This window comes from Gorilla gorilla, chromosome 3 (genome assembly GCF_029281585.2).
Source record: "Gorilla gorilla gorilla isolate KB3781 chromosome 3, NHGRI_mGorGor1-v2.1_pri, whole genome shotgun sequence".
Classification (NCBI taxonomy): Eukaryota; Metazoa; Chordata; class Mammalia; order Primates; family Hominidae; genus Gorilla; species Gorilla gorilla.
Window position 1 is genome coordinate 206407871 of NC_073227.2, and position 16702 is coordinate 206424572.

The 16702-nt window shown below is 37.3% G+C and overlaps 1 protein-coding gene across 7 annotated transcripts in view; it reads left to right on the forward strand.

Moving 5' to 3' along the window:
- The first annotated feature begins 110 nt into the window (after positions 1 to 110).
- Positions 111 to 16702, forward strand: part of CFAP96 (cilia and flagella associated protein 96) — a 23303-nt gene continuing 6711 nt past the window's right edge. For 2 of the 7 annotated variants that reach the window (XR_010133561.1, XM_019025453.4), the window contains exons 1-6: positions 111 to 1087; positions 3194 to 3371; positions 5888 to 6107; positions 9944 to 10081; positions 10182 to 10257; positions 14424 to 14603. Coding sequence is in view for 6 of the 7 variants with exons in the window: in XM_019025453.4 (XP_018880998.2) it covers positions 3272 to 3371; positions 5888 to 6107; positions 9944 to 10081; positions 10182 to 10257; positions 14424 to 14603 (714 nt within the window). In the remaining variant the exon portion in view is untranslated. Of the gene's footprint in view, positions 1088 to 3190; positions 3372 to 5887; positions 6108 to 9943; positions 10082 to 10181; positions 10258 to 14423; positions 14604 to 16702 lie in introns of all 7 variants that reach the window. The other 5 variants (XM_019025450.3, XM_019025449.3, XM_019025451.3 and 2 more) reach the window with 5 other exon arrangements.

Here is a 16702-nt window from a genome sequence, read left to right on the forward strand (position 1 = left end):
CGGATTCTAATCTCCTCATATCCTCCCACAGCGTGCTTGGAATGGATTCTCCCGTACCCGGGGCAACACATCACACAATAAACGCCAGCTGTGGTGGAACGTGCAGAGGCGCTTCGCAGCCCAGGAGTGTCGCGCGCTTGGGAACCCTCGCCGCTCCCGCAGCGCAGTTAACGTGGACAAGCTGGGGCAACCTGGACGAGCTGGGGCAACCTGATCTCGGCTGTCGGAGTGGGTGTCCTCAGGAGAGGTGACTTGGTCCTCGCGGACGCCAGGTGTTGCCCCTTAGATACCTGCCACCTCCCAGCCTCCGTTTCCTTCCTGGGAAATAGACTCCTCATCACCTCCTCCAGTTTTCTGCCCCTTCTTCACCTCTCCTGACGCTCCATCTGTACCTTTTGCAAGGGAATGTGCCATAATTCGGCTATGCTCTATTTTCTTGTCTAATAGATTGTAAGCTCCTTGCGGGCAGCATCTATGCCTTCTTAAATCTGTTTCTAGTTTCTACCAGCAAGCTTCACCCGAAGGGGTTTGCAGAATATCTGTTAAATAAGTGAATGAATAATTTTGTAAATGTTGCTCAAGAAGAGTTAAGTAGTGGCGGGGCCGGGCGCGGTGGCTCACGCCTGTAATCCCAGCACTTTGGGAGGCCAAGGCAGGCGCATCACCTGCGCTCACGAGTTCGAGACCAGCCTGGGCAAAATGGTGAAACCCCTGTCTCTACTAAAAATACCAAAAAAAAAAAAAAAAAAAAAAATAGCCGGGCTTGGTGGCGGGTGCTTGTAGTCCCAGCTACTCGGGAGGCTGAGACAGGAGAATCGCTTGAACCCGGGAGGCGGAGGCTGCAGAGAGCCAAGACAGCTCCACTGCACTCCTAGCCTGGGCAACAGAGAGAGACTCCGTCTCAAAAAAAAAAAAAAAAATTAATAAGAAAAAAGTTAAGTAGTGGGAAAGTTCTAGGCAAGAATTTCTTCCCTCCCTCCTCCCTGGCTCGCTTGTGTGCCGGGAGCTGCGCAGATGCGGGGATACCGTGAGAGGGAGGAACCTGTCTCAGCTCCTGCCCTTGTGCCGTGGAGCTTTGAAATATAAGGTAAATGAAAGTACTAAATCTTGACTGAAGTTTGGTTTTAAAGCATCCCTGATTAATGGAAGACGTAGGATGTGGGGAAGGGCGTTGTATTTCGTTATGTTTCAGTTTAAAATGAATCTTCACTTGCCCCTTTGGTGTTACATATTAGCAATGATTCATGCTCAGGTGAGCCAGTTTCAGGCAGCCTTGCAGAGAGGCACTCAAACAGCTTGCTTTAAATTTAAGGTAAAAGGCCGGGCGCGGTGGCTCACGCCTGAAATCCCAGCATTTTAGGAGGTCAAGGCAGGTGAATCACTTGAGGTCAGGAGTTTGAGACCAGCCTGACCAACATGGTGAAACCCCGTTTCTACTAAAAATACAAAAATCAGCCGGGCGTGGTGGCAGATGCCCGTAGTCCCAGCTACTTGGGGGGCTGCGGCAGGAGAATTGTTTGAACCCAGGAGGCGGAGGTTGCAGTGAGCTGAGATAGCGCCTCTGCACTCCAGCCTGGGCGACAGAGCGAGACTCCATCTTAATAAGCAAAGAAATAAATAAATTTAAGGTAAAAGGTTCTTACCAGCCGGGCGCGGTGGCCCACTCCTGTAATCCCAGCACTTTGGGAAGCCGAGGCAGGTGGATCACCTAAGGTCAGGAGTTCAAGACCAGCCTGGCTAACATGGTGAAACCCCGTCTCTACTAAAAAAATACAAAGTTAGCTGGGCGTGGTGGCAGACGCCTGTAATCCCAGCTACTTGGGAGGCTGAGGCAGAAGAATCGCTTGAACCTGGGAAGCGGAGGTTGCAGTGAGCCGAGATAGCGCTATTGCACTCCAGCCTGGGCTACAAGAGCGAAACTCTGTCTCAAAAAAAAAAAAAAAAAAAAAAAAAGGTTCTTACTTTGGATTACAAACTGTGAGGACTAACCCAATGTTTGTTTTCTTCACTTGTGTATGCCCAGTGCTTAGCTCATAGTTGGTGCTTTAAAAACTTTAGGATGGGATAGAGGTAAGTATTCTTAGCTCCTTGGGCCTCTTCCTTTTTTAAAATAACATGTCTACTATTAGAAATTAATTTCTGGCCGGGCGCGGTGGCTCATGCCTGTAATCCCAGCGCTTTGGGAGGCCGAGGTGGGTGGATCACTTGAGGCCAGGAGTTCGAGACCAGCATGGCCAACATAGTAAAACCCTGTCTCTACTAAAAATACAAAAACAGCTGGGCATGGTGGCGCGTGTCTGTAATCCAGTTACTCAGGTGGCTGAGGCAGGAGAATCGCTTGAACCTGGGAGGCGGAGGTTGTAGTGAGCCAAGAACATGCCACTGCACTCCAGCCTGGGACTGTCTAAAAAAAAAAAAAAAAAAAAAAAAAAAAAACAAAAACAAAAAAAAAGAGACTCTGTCTTAAAAAAAATTAATTTCTAAATAAAGAGTTGCATGTTTAATATTTCACCTTTGCTTGAAGTGGTCATTTCCAAAGAAAGCTCAGAGTTGAGGTATACCTGTTAACAAATACTCAGAATTCATTGTAGAATTTTTGTTTTTGTTCTTGTTTTTATCTTGCCTAAATAATTGTTCTCTTCCCCATTCCCTTTATAATTTTGCCAGTGACACACTTATTATGTTTATTTAAACTTGAAAAAAACCTCAAGAGTTGTAGGGTAATACCTCGATGTGTTGTACATCCTGAAAAGCTGTTATATTTTCAACATAAGGGACAATGCAGGATGCCGATATCATTGTATTTAAACTGTAAAAATGTCTGCCTTGTATAATTATGATTTTAAAATCTACCCTGAACTTCTCAAAAGAAGGATTTGTTTATAATACACCATACAGTAATAATTTTATCATTTCCAACAGATAAATGGCAGTGTAATCGATGAGATCTTGTACATTCCTTTGTAATTTGTGAGCGCTTCATACGGAGAGTCAAGGGGGAGGGCTCATCTGGATGATTTTGAATCCCAGTATTCTCCTCCACCCCGCAGAGTAGGTTCTTTCCCCATGGAGTATGAGGCTGTTGTTTTGTAGTAAACCTTAAACTCTCAGACTGAAAGTAATTAGAACTGGAAATTAGTAACCACTTTTTTCTAAACTTTTCCCCTTTATTTTTATTTTCAATGTAAAGTAGGACTTTGCTATAAAACACGTGACCCTAGGGAAACTTTTGAAGTTAGCGGTATAGAGAGTACCACCACCAGACGCCACCATGCCTGCGGAAGGAGGAAAAACGGACATGGAAAGGATTGGCCTCTTTAGTGAGATGGAATATATTACTGTGGGTGATAAATATGTGTCACAATTTAATCGTAAGTATATTTGCTTTTGTCTATGGACGAATAGTGGGTATTTTCTATATAAAATTTAGAATTTAATATTTAAGTCAAATGATTTTTTAATGGTTTATATTTTAAAGCATTTAGTTCTAAAGTTTGTTAACGTGTAAAATTTCAATGGAGTTAAGCAATATCATTTATTTATTTATTTATTTATTTAGAAACAGGATTTCTGTTACCCAGGCTGGAGTACCAGTGGCCTGATTATAGCTCACTGCATTCTCAAACTCCTGGGCTCAAGGGTTCCTCCCATCTTCAGCCTCCTGAGTCCCTGGGACTACAGGTACACACTACCATGCCCAGCTAATTTTTAAATACTTTGTGGAGTGGGGGGGGGGGGGGGGCTCTCACTATGTTGCCCAGGCTGGTCTTGAACTCTTGACCTCAAGAGACCCTCCCCACTCAGCCTCCTGTAGTGCTGGGGTTAAGAGGCATGAGCCACAGCACCCAGCAAGAAGTTGATTTTATGAGAATAGGAATCTCGTTTTATTAGGGTATTTATTGTCCTCATAAATTATTGTCCTCATATTGTCCTAATTTATTGTCCTCATAGGTAATTTGATTTCTTTTCAAAGGTGCCTGGCAGTTTTCTCCCAGAATATTTTGGTTAGATGGGACACTCCCCTATGCAAACAGCATTTACATTTGTGTCCAAGAAGGCCATCCATTGTTACCTTCCTGAGAAATGAAATGCTAAGTGAATGGCTGAGGGATTTTTACAAAAGTCATAAATAATAAAAAGAGCTAATATACATAAATATTTAAATGTCTCAGTTCAATTTTTGGATATCCAATTACTTCTATAAAATAATACAAAATGAAACACTGATTTGGAGATATCTCCAAGGTACATTGTTAAATAAAAAAGCAAGGTGCAGAATAGTCTATATAGTGTGCTAAACATGAACAATGTGATTCTTCTGAGACAGCATTTAAAAAAATGAAAAAGGATATCTATGAAAACATTCACTTGAACATATCTGAACATTCTTTGGGAAACAAAATGATTATCTCTTTGCCTGTGGAAGAATTGGGTGGCCAAGTATAGGAGAAAGACTTCTTGTGAAAGTGTTTATACTTTTGAATTTGGAACTATTTGAATGTATTACCTTTTCAAAAATTTAAGTTGGCCAGGTGTGGTGGCTCACAGCTGTAATCCCAGCACTTTGGGAGGTGGTGGCAGGAGGATTGCTTGATGCCAGGAGTTCAAGACAAGCCTGGACAACATAGTGAGACCCTGTCTCTACAAAAAATACAAAAATTAGCTGGGCATGGTGTCCTGCCCATATAGTCTCAGCTACTTGGGAGGCTGCGGCAGGAAGTTAAGCCCAGGAGGTTGAGGCTGCAGTAAGCCATGGTCTCACCACTGCATTCCAGTCTGGGTGCCAGAAGGAGACCTTGTCAAAAAAAAAAAAAAAAGTTTAAAAAACTCAGTGATACAGGCCAGGCGTGGTGGCTCTCGCCTGTAATCCCAGCATTTTGGGAGGCTGAGGCGGGTGGATCACAAGGTCAGGAGTTCAAGACCAGCCTGAGAAATATGGTGAAACCCCGTCTCTACTAAAAATACAAAAATTAACCAGCCATGGTGGTGCACACCTGTAGTCCCAGCTACTTGGGAGGCTGAGGCAGGAGAATCGCTTGAACCTGGGAGGTGGAGGTTGCAATGAGCTGAGATCGTGCCTCTGCACTCCAGCCTGGGCAACAGAGTGAGACTCCGTCTCAAAAAAAAAAAAAAAAAGTCAGTGATACAGATTCACATTTAGTAGCCAGTTGAATTAAGGATTGTGTGCACTTCAAAAACTTCTCCATGTTTACAAAGCTCTCCTCAAATAGAGCTCTTCTAGATCTAAATTATGAAAGAAGTTCTAAATACTTATTAAAACAGCCTTTAAAAAATTACTGGGCTACTAGTATTTCACTGTATAAATTCCACAGCTTAAAAATCTGTTCTCCTGTTGATGGACATTTGGGCTGTTTTATGTTTTTGATTATTATGAATAAAACTGCTATGAACATTCTTGTTAATGTCTTTTAGTGGCCATAGACACTCATGCATCTTGAGTATATGCCCCAGAGAGGAATTGCTTCAATCTGAGTATGAAACACCCTTCTCTTCGACCTACGCACACACTCTCACTGACATCTCACACACGACCTATGCGCACACCCTTACTGACATCTCACACAGTGCTTTCTAGTCTGTAGTTGGAGAAACATTGAATTAGATCACTTTAAGGTCTCTACCGGCTCTAAAACTCAGAGCGTATAAGCAAGACCTTACATATTAACATGTTTTGATGAAAACCACTTAGGTCTTATTGTCAAGATAGCCATTCACACAGAGCTTTCAGGGAATGTTTTGAAACAGTGCTTTAGAGCTCAAAATTCATAATTGGCCCAAATCATATTTGGAAATTGTTATCTTATTTTTCATGTCCTTTAATTGCTAGTCAGCTCAAAATTATAATATGCCTAATTTATTTTTAAAGGACCCTTTAATGAGGCTGCAAGCAAAAATAAACAGATGCTACCTGGAGGGTCCAAAGAAATGTCAGATCTTCAGGCAGGTTATTTTGATCCCCATTTTGTAAGGATTTTTGAAGGTGAAGGCTACATAAATCTGAATCAAGTGAGGAGACGGGATATGATGGAAGCAGCCAAAAAAAATCTAGGCAAAGCCTTCCTCCCTAGTAGTGGAGAGAAAACGCCGTAAGTGTTTTTTGGGAAAAGTCTTAAATATATCTCCTGCACCTTTATCCCTAAATTAAATATTTGTTTTTCTGTAGGACTTACTTATGTAAGATGAATTTTTAAGTATTATTCTTAGTTTGTCTTAGGTGGAGATAGTTGTATTGGATGATTTAGAATGACAAGTAATCTTGATTAAATATATTCTCATTATCATATTAAATTTTGGATTATCTATATCACTATGCTCTATTTGTTGATATAATAAAAACAACCTAAATAATAAAACTTGTTCAAAAACCTTGCAAAGTCAGATTGGGGGAAAAATTGCCTTTAATTATCATGTCTATACCCCTGACTGTTTTTTCTGCTGTTAAGTATAAATAAAAATATGAGGCTGGGTGCAGTGGCTCATGCCTATAATCCCAGCACTTTTGGAGGCCGAGCTACGAGGAATGCTTGAGGCCGGGAGTTTGAGACCAGCCTGGGCAATATAGACAGACCCCATCTCTACAAAAGTTAAAAAATTAGCTAGGTGTGGTAGCAATGTGCCTGTAGTCCCAGCTACTCAGGAGGCTGAGGTGAGAGGATCCCTTGAGCCCAGGAGTTTGAGGTTACAGTGAGCTATGATTGAGCCACTGCACTCCAGCCTGGATGTCAGAGCAAGACCTTGTCTAAAAAAAAAAAAATGTGGAATTAGGATAAATTTTTTTTGTTGTTTTTTGAGACGGAGTCTTGCTCTGTTGCCCAGGCTGGAGTGCAGTGGCATGATCTCGGCTCAGTGCAACCTCTGCCTCCTGGGTTCAAGTGGAGGAGGGTTCTGGGCCACGCCTGGCCAGAAATTCTTTTTTGATGAAGAAAATAATTGATCAAAAATTCATTATTTTTAAATTATTATGAAGATATACTCATGAGGTTTAACAGTATCTTAGTTGTGACAACTGTCAATGTTCCCTTTAAATTAGTTTAACATTAGACCATGAAGTCAATGTAATGTTATATAACTGAGACTTAAAACGTAATGTTCAGTGAAACCCCATCCCTACTGAAAATACAAAAAATTAGCCAGGCATGGTGGCACGCACCTGTAGTCCCAGCTACTCAGGAGGCTGAGGCAGAAGAATCTCGCTTTAACCCCGGAGCCTGAGGTTGCAGTGAGCCGAGATCACACCACTGCACTCCAGCCTGGGTGACAGAGTAAGACTCCATCTCAAAAAAAAAAAAAAAAGTAATGTTCATTCACACTCAAAGCTTTGAGTCTCTCAATTTATTAATGTGATAGATGATAACCGAAGTCTAATTTTGTGCTTATTTACTGTGTTTTTTGAGACTAGTAAAACTACTTTGTTTAACTTATGCTTCCTTCTAATTCTAGTAGGCAACGTCAGCCAAAATTACTGTCTCTATTAAGAGTGAGGATTTTTGGCCGGGCATGGTGGCTCACACCTGTAATCCCAGCACTTTGGGAGGCCGAGGCGGGCGGATCACCTGAGGTCAGGAGTTTGAGACCAGCCTGGCCAACATGGCGAAACCCCGTCTCTACTAAAAATATAAAAATTAGCCGGGCGTGGTGGTGGGCGCCTGTAATCCCAGCTACTCGGGAGGCTGAGGCAGGAGAATCACTTGAACCCAGGAGGTGGAGGCTGCAGTGAGCCAAGATTGTGCCACTGCACTCCAGCCTGGGCGACAGAGACTCTGTCTCAAAAACAAAACAACAAAACAAAAAAAGACTGAGGATTTTCGGTGGGTGCAGTGGCTCATGCCTGTGATCCCAGCACCTTGGGAGGCTGAGGTGGATGTATTGCTTGAGTCTAGGAGTTTGAGACCAGTCTGGGCAACATGACAAAAACCCATCTCTACAAAATATACAAAAATTAAGCCAGCGTGGTGATGCATGCCTTTAGTCCCAGCTACTCGGGAGGCTGAGGTTGCGGGGAACACTTGAGCCGGGAGTTTGAGGCTGCAGTGAGCTGAGACTGCACCACTGCACTGCACTGCAGCCTGGGCAGCAGAGTGAGACCATGTCTGAAAAAAAACAAAAAAATAAAAAAGAGTGAGGGTTTTCTTCTTTAATTTCATCTTTTTCTACCTTTTGACACTTTGGATAGATTTGAATTATTTATTCTTATTATTACTACTGTTTCTTGAAATCTTTCATTTTCTTGGATATAAATTTAAAAATGTGATTTTTTCCTTTTGTCACTACTTTCTTTCTTTTTCATGTAATATGTGAAATAACTTTTTCCTAGTTTTCAGTCTTTTCTCCTGCCTGTGATAAACTTTGACTCATGTGGTAATAATTGGAAATTGCTACCTTGATACATTAGTTTATAATAGGCTTATATTCATCTGTCAGCCAAGAAATAATAACAGTTTTATAATTAGACTAGCTTTCCTTTTTTAAAATAATTCATAGATATGTGAAAAACATCTATAATTTAGTGGATACAGAAAGTGTTTCCAAAAAAAGAGACTAGTGTTTTAAGTAAGAAACCCGTATACAGGCACTTATTGAACACCAAATTATGGAACCGTAGGCATTTATTATATATTTATTTATTTATTTTTGTGAGATGGAGTCTGGCTCTGTCATCCAAGCTGGAGTGCAGTGGTGCGATCTCAGCTCACTGCAATCTCCGCCTCCCAGATTCAAGCGAGATTTTCCTGCCTCAGCCTCCCAAGTAGCTGGGATGACAGGCACAGGCCACCATGCCCGGCTAGTTTTTTGTATTTTTAGTAGAGATGGGTTTCGGCATGTTGGCCAGGCTGGTCTCAAACTCCTGACCTCAGGTGATCTGCCCACCTCAGCCTCCCAAAGTGCTGGGATTACATACGTGAGCCACCACACCCACCCCCGGAACCGTAGGCATTTAATAAATTCTAAATAGAATGACTTTTAATGCTTGGGTTAAATCACATTTTGGGTAAATTATGCCTGTCTGTGAATAGTTCTCCTTTATCTGCATTATCCCTGCTCTATTTCCTTGTTGTATTTTAGAATTTCATTATATAGGTTCATAAAGAGGGATTAATTAAAATATGCTTTCCTACCATTTGTAGACTGAAGGTATTGACAATAAGCAATCAGTGTTGATATCTTTCTAGTTTTTGAAATTTTTAACTCAGATGTATGAACAGTGTCAAGTTTTGATAGTAATAAGGTTTCATTTGTCTTGTAGACCTTTTTCTGATTATTGAAATTTGTTTACTTCAATGGTAACTTAAGAATTAGAGACAATAGCTACCCTTATTGTGGAAGTTTTAAGAAAAATTTGTTAAAGTGCTGGATAGTAAATACTTTGATGATTTTACATAGATACTGTGTGCCCAGAAAATTTAACATTAAAATGGAAGAAAAGAAAATATTTGGTTAATTTTTTCTACAGTAAAGTTATGAGATATAAACCAAACAGAAGAAAATTAGCACCCAAATTCCATGAGTCACTTTCTGTCAGTAGTGGAAACAGCAGTCTTAAATATTTGTTTTGAAAGTGTAGTTTCTTGTGGGTGGATAGTCAGAAGTAATTAGCCATTTATTAGCTAACTTGCCATAAAGTGTCCATAAATTAATCTAAAAACACAAAAGACTCTGTTTATTGTTACAGTTAACTGAATTAATGAGAATGATTCTAACTTCCTAAGGATTATGCAGTTCTATTTTTTGTAGAATGTTTATAATAATAAAAATATTAAAAACATATGTCAAAATCTGTGACTGAAGAATGAGGAAAATGAAATTAGATTAAAACTAGCATTTTTTCTCTTTTTTTCAATCTGTTTAAAAATTATGATAAAATAGACTTAAACTTTGCCATTTTAACCTCCTCCTTTTAAAACATCAAAAAATTGTATTTAAGATGTGGCTTAGGAAGCTACTATGGAACAATAGGTGGTCCAGTCCCATTTTTCAGCGCACAGTCAAAAACTCGAGAAAAATATAAGGCACCTGGAAAGAATTTATACACAAACCCGGGAAAGAAAGGAACTGGATATGGGTAAGATATTTTTAATACTTTGTCATATCGTTTGTTTTGAAATTTAAAAAAATTAAATTTCTGAACTCTGAAGTCACCATTACTTACTTTGCTTTCTTAGCTATGCAAATATTACCATAGGTAAACAGTTTTCACACTCTGCCGACTTCTATGATGCAGCAAAACTAAAGTATAAGGTAAAAAATCTGTTTTGAATGTTTCAACCTTTCTTTTATTTAGTTAACTCGATATTAATAATTCACTTGAGGCCGGGCACGGTGGCTCACATCTGTAATCCCAGCACTTTGGGTGGCCGAGATGGGTGGATCACGAGGTCAAGAGTTCGAGACCAGCCTGACCAACATGGCGAAACCCCGTCTCTACTAATCTTACAAAAATTAGCCGGGTGTGGTGGTGGGCACCTGTAATCCCAGCTACTCAGGAGGCTGAGGCAGGAGAACCGCTTGAACCCAGGATACGGAGGTTGCAGTGAGCCAAGGTCGCGCCACTGCACTCCAGCCTCGGTGACAGAACGAGACTCCATCTCAAAAATAATAATAATAATAATAATTCACTTGAGATCTAATTTTATTCTATCTATTTGTATCACTGGGGCAGTGGCAAACTCATGTTTATGAATTGTGAGAATTTTACCCTTTTATTAGATTTTCATGTCTTGCTGTATATCCTCTCAGCTCCTTCCAGGATGAATTTTATCTCTTGCTATGGTTTACCACATCTATTTTACATCTCTGTAAACTAGCTGTGAAACTTCTATTAGCCTGGCCTGATCAACTATGTTCTATTTTAAATAAAGAGTCATATCCTGACCCTTAGCCATATTCCCACCACACCCTACTATCTGTGCCTGCAAAAGTAATTGTAATACTTTTGGGCTGATCAAGAAGGCATTATGATGAGCAGATGGGATGGAGGAGTGGAGGGGTGATGGGAAAAAGTGGAGGTTAGAGAATGGATGAATCCTATGAGTAGACAGAGTGAAAGGATAGGAGAAAACTGCTCACTTTATTAAATGGCAGAGATAAAAACTAAAATGTGCTAGCATATGCCTCTTACACTCACTGCGTACCATATTTGACTTGTAATGAGACCTGTTCACTTATATGGGGAATGTCTATTTGTAAATAAATAAAGGAACCCTTATAAATCTTAGAACCATATGAACATAATTTCACAATATCAGCATAACATAAAGAAAGCAGGTAGTAATGAAAAGTCGACTTAATTTGGACATTAAGCATTAAATGGCAATCACTTTGTAGTTTTTTGTTTTTGTTTTTAGAGGCATGCAGGCTTTAACAGTTTTGCTATGGTAAAAAATTTTAAATACCAGTGGACTGTGAGAGAATAATGACCATTTTGCTGATGGGCATGTCCAAACTCAGGAACAGTTTTCTATTAAATTGGGCAGAAACCTTGGTTCTTATAAAATTGTTATAAGCTAGTTTTCATCTGTAGGGATAATATTGCATACATACTACATAACTACATACAGTGGAATTTTATAGTGGCTCAGTAATTAATCTTTTACCCTATACTTATTGGGTATAACATACTTTTCTCTCTTAACAGAAAAAGCTCTTTTATCCTCATTTTTAGAACTTATACATAAGTCAGAAATTTTATGTTCCTAGATTTCCTAATATTCTAAAAGTAATTTTGAAAAATTTATCTTGCTTTTTCTTTTAGTATTTAAAAAAGGTTACTCCACTGTCTTCCTGTTTGACTTGTCTCTGATGAGAAACCTGTTGTCATGCTCATTTTTCTTCTTCTGTGTGCACTATGTCCTTTCCTCTGGCCACTTTTTTTTTCTTTTTATGACTCATTTAAGCAGTTTGATTATGATGTGACTTTGTGTTGTTTTCTTTCATCCTTCTTGTGCTTGAGGTTTATTGAGCTTCTTGGATCTATGGGTTTATAGTTTTTCAAATCAAATTTGGAATATTTCCAGTTATTATTTCTTCAGATATTTTTATCTGTCTCTTCCCCTTCAGAAATTCCAGTTACATGTGCATTAGGTCTCTTGAAATTGTCCCACAATTTACCAACACCCTATTAACTTAAAAAAAAGTCCTTTTTTCCTTCTATGTATTTCATTTTGGTTAGTTTTTATTGCTGCGTCTTCAAACTCACCAATCTATTTTTCTGTAATGTCCAATCTGCTGTTAATGTCAACCAGTATATTTTTAATCTCATACATTGTGGTTTTGCTCTCTAGAAGTTCGAGTATTTTTAATGTCTTACCTGTCTCTACCTAATTTTTTGAGCATTCAGGATATAGTTACTGTCTTAATGCCCTTTTCTGTTAATGCTAACATCTATATTAGTTCTTGGTTGATTTTAAATAATTGATTTTTCTTCTCAGTATGGGGGTCATATTTTGCTACTTTGAGTTACCGGCAATTTTTTTATTGGATGTCAAATACTGGGAATTTTACTTCGTTGAGTGCTGTATATTTTTGTATTCTTATAAATATTCTCGGGCTTTTTCTGGAATGCTGTCACATTACTTAGAAATGGTTTTTATCTTTTCAGGTCTTGCATTTAAGATTTGTTAGGTGTGATAGGAGCTATGCTCAATCTAGGGCTGTTTATTCCCCACTACTGAGGCAAGACCTGTCTAGGTACTCCGTCCGATGCCCTGTGAATTAGGACATTTTCTTGCACAGCTGATGGCAACCACCACAATTCCCAGCTCTGTGTGAGAGCCAGACACTGTTACCTCACATTCTTTCAGGTGGTTCTTTTCTTGGCTTTGAATAGTTTTCTTATACGTCTGCTGACCAGTACTCAACTGAACATTCTAGGGCAGGGGTTGGTAAAACAAATAGAGTATTCTTCTGGTAAAAGGTGACCATGCTCTAGCAAAAAGTGATCCTAAAACATTACATTATAATCAAATGCATGAGAATCACTGTTAAAACTGCAGATTAATAGGCCATACAGCAGACCAATGCAATCAGAAATCTTTGAGGGAAGGGCTTGGTGATTTGTAATTTAAATAAATTATCAAGTGATTCCCATGACAACTAAATTTTATGGGAACACTGTCCAAAAAGATCAATGGAATAAATTTTCAGTACCATTGTTGTGATATGGAAGGGTGGAGAGCAGATCACCAAGAATGAATGAATGTCCTACAAGCTGGAGAAAGGAAGAGGACAAGCAAGGGCAAGAGAAAAATCCCGAAAGAAGAAAGGATTCTGAAAGCGCTACAGCAGGTTCCTAGTAGCGAAAGTTAGTCTTCTCTCAAGTAACTATTTTAGATTTCATTTATCAAGTGTTTTCAGTTCAGTTTGTTGAATGATGAAATATCAGATTTTATATTTGCAAAAGTGAAAAAAGTATCAATGTTCACTGTATAGTTTTTTGAATCTATATTTCATAATTTGATTTTTTGCTACTTTATTAATAGCCAGTGATTTTTATACTTAATATTGTCTAATAGAAAAGATTACAACATAAGAGGAAAACATGACTGCTGCTTTGCTTTGAATACTAGATAGCAAAAAAATTATAGACATGTAATATATAATATATACATATCTCATATATACATATATGTATCTATATCTCATATATACGTATATGTAAGATATATACATATACTCTCATATACGTATATACATAATCTCACATATACATATAAAATGTTTTTTTAAATTATAAAAATGTTACATATACATATCTCACATATACACATATATATCATATATATGAGATATATACATATATGTATCTCATATATATGATATATATACATATATGTATATGTGTATATGTGAGATATATACACATATGAGATATAGATACATAATCTCATATATACATATAATTTTTTAAATTATAAAAATGTTATATACGTATCTCATATATACATATAAAATCATATATATACATAATCTCATGTAATCTTTACAACAGCATTAAGTGGGGAATAATAATGTCCTCATTTACAGTTGAAGAAGATGTGACACTGAAATGTAACTTTCCCAGAGTCTCTGAGAAATGCTAAAAGCAGGAAGGGCTTGAACTAGCGACAAGTCTTGTTATACTGCATCATACTGCACAGATAGTTAATATAGATTCGTTCAGGTGATAAGGTCTCAGTATCGCAAATAAATTTGTATCCAAAATGAATAAGCATAGTTCTGTTTGTCTGTAAGTAGGCATATCTTTTGTATCATAAAAATAGAACATAGCAAATTAATGTTTTAAAAAAGTACACCCAGCAGGATGGATTTAAGAATCATGTTTATATTAAAATGTAAAAGATTTAACTCTGGGTTATTTTCAATTTGTGAAATTTGTGCTGTGTAATTTCAAACTCTTTAATTCACAGAAAGCGAATGAAGAACACCATCGTTTACTTAAAGGAGCACCGTTTAAGTTAAATCTTCACCCGAGGGACTATTTTGACGTGAATCCTTATTTTTCTGAGGAATCTTTACCACCAATTAAAAAAGAAGAGAAGAAGAAAACAATTTCAAACACTTTTAAACCGTCTTCTCCTGGTAAAAAGGTAAGTTTACAATTTTAGGATGAAAAAATTAAATATTATAAAGAAATACTGTCTCTTGCTATCAAATGATTTTTTTCCATGTAAATAATAAACTTTTGTTCGTATGGATACCAAGAATCATTGGACCCATTTTTACAAAATTACATGAAATCACCAAGTATGAATAGTGTAGGGGATAATGAAGCCCTTGTCATGAAGTAATTATTAGTCTCTTCAAATGTATTTGAATTTATAATTTTTTTTTTTTTGAGATGGAGTCTCACTCTGTTGCCCAGGCTGGAGTGCAGTGGCATGATCTAGGCTCACTGCAAGCTCCGCCTCTCGAGTTCAAGCAATTCTCCTGCATCAGCCTCCAGAGTAGCTGAGATTACAGGCATGTGCTACTATGCCTGGTGAATTCATAATGAATTTTTGAAGTGCTTCTCTAGACCCTAGGTCTAGTTTTTCTTAAAACCATAAAAAGCCAAACCATCTTTTAGTTTTTGAAATGGTAATTAAAATTAACTATCTTCCTACTGCAGAAGTTAACAAGTGAGAATAAAAATTAAAATGCTCCAGCAGTTTATAAACCTTAGTCAATACTTTTTTTTCTGTAAATTGCCTCTTCATTTTTCTTGCAGACTTTGTATTTCAAAGTTTATGTTTTTAATATTGTAGGATATAAGATCTCTTCATATATTAAGGGTACTAGTCTTGTTTTGTTATTTGTGTTGAATATAATTTTTTTAATCTGTTGGATCTTTGGTTATGATGTTTTGTGCTGTTCAGGAATTTAATGATTTGATGTAGTCAGATTTATCAGTCCATTGTTGGTAAGGTTTATGTCATTTTCGGAGTGGCTCTCTTTACCACCAATATTAGAATAATGTGGCTTCTTAATTTCTTCTATTAAAGGAAATTAAATTAAAATTTCTACTAAAATTTTTAAAATTTCTAATTAAATTTCTACTAAATTTTTAATTAAATTTCTACTAAAATTTTTACTTTTTAATTAAAAGAAATTAATAATTTTAATATTAAAAATGTCCTTTTGCATTTGAGTGTTTATCTAAAACACATTTTGATGTAAAGAGTGAGGTAAGAATCCAGCTTTTATTTAGTTTGGGGGCATGAGAACACTTTGGGCAGGGGGTGAAATGTTCTGTATCTTAATTGTGGTAGTCATTTCAAGGGTGTAGACATCTGTCAAAACTCATAGCATTGTACACTTTAAGTGGGTATAGTTTATTGTAGGTGAATTACACTTTAATAAAACTGATTTTTAAAAAATCAAGCTGTTCCCAATATGACTGATGGAATAATTCATTTTTAACACCATTACTTTGAAATTCCATGTTTATCAAACCAAAATTCTTATTTTTGAAGATATGCTTCTGAGTTTTCCTTCCATTTGACTCATCTATTTGTTTATTTCTGACCAAAAAACCCTTTTAAGTTCTATTATATTTAATAGTAAGTGGTCTAGTCTCTTCTTACTCTTTAAAAAAGTTATGCTGGTTATTCTGTCATATTCTCCAGAACTTCAGAATTATTTTCTAAAGTTCCAAAAAGAGAAAGAACTTTGATATTTTGTTATAAAATTTACTCTTTTTTTGGATATATTAACATATTTATAATTTGAATCTTCAGATCCAGGAATAAGCTCCTTGACCTTCTATCCCCGTTGTAGAGTTTTGTATTTTATATTGCATAGGTTGTATTATATCTTATATTTATTCCTATTTATTTTAAGGTTCTGGTCAATAAGTATTTTTCCCCATCATATTTTCCTTCATATTATTTGTCATTATAAAAACATTTGATTTTTACAAACTAACTGGCCACGTCATTAAACTTTGTGTTCTAATGGTTATTTTCTTGGTTCTCTTTTGCTTTGCAGCTCTATATTATCTGCAAATAATTTTGCTCCCCTCGCTTCTCATATATATGTATTTTTTTATGTCATGCTCATGCCCAGTTCCTTAAGCCAGCAGTAGTGGCCATCCTTGCTTTAATCTTGACTTAAATAGGATAGCTTTAGTTTTTCATTTTTATAGATGCCAAAAATAGAAATAAATCAGGAACGTATGCTGAATTTTATTGAATATACGTTGAATGTT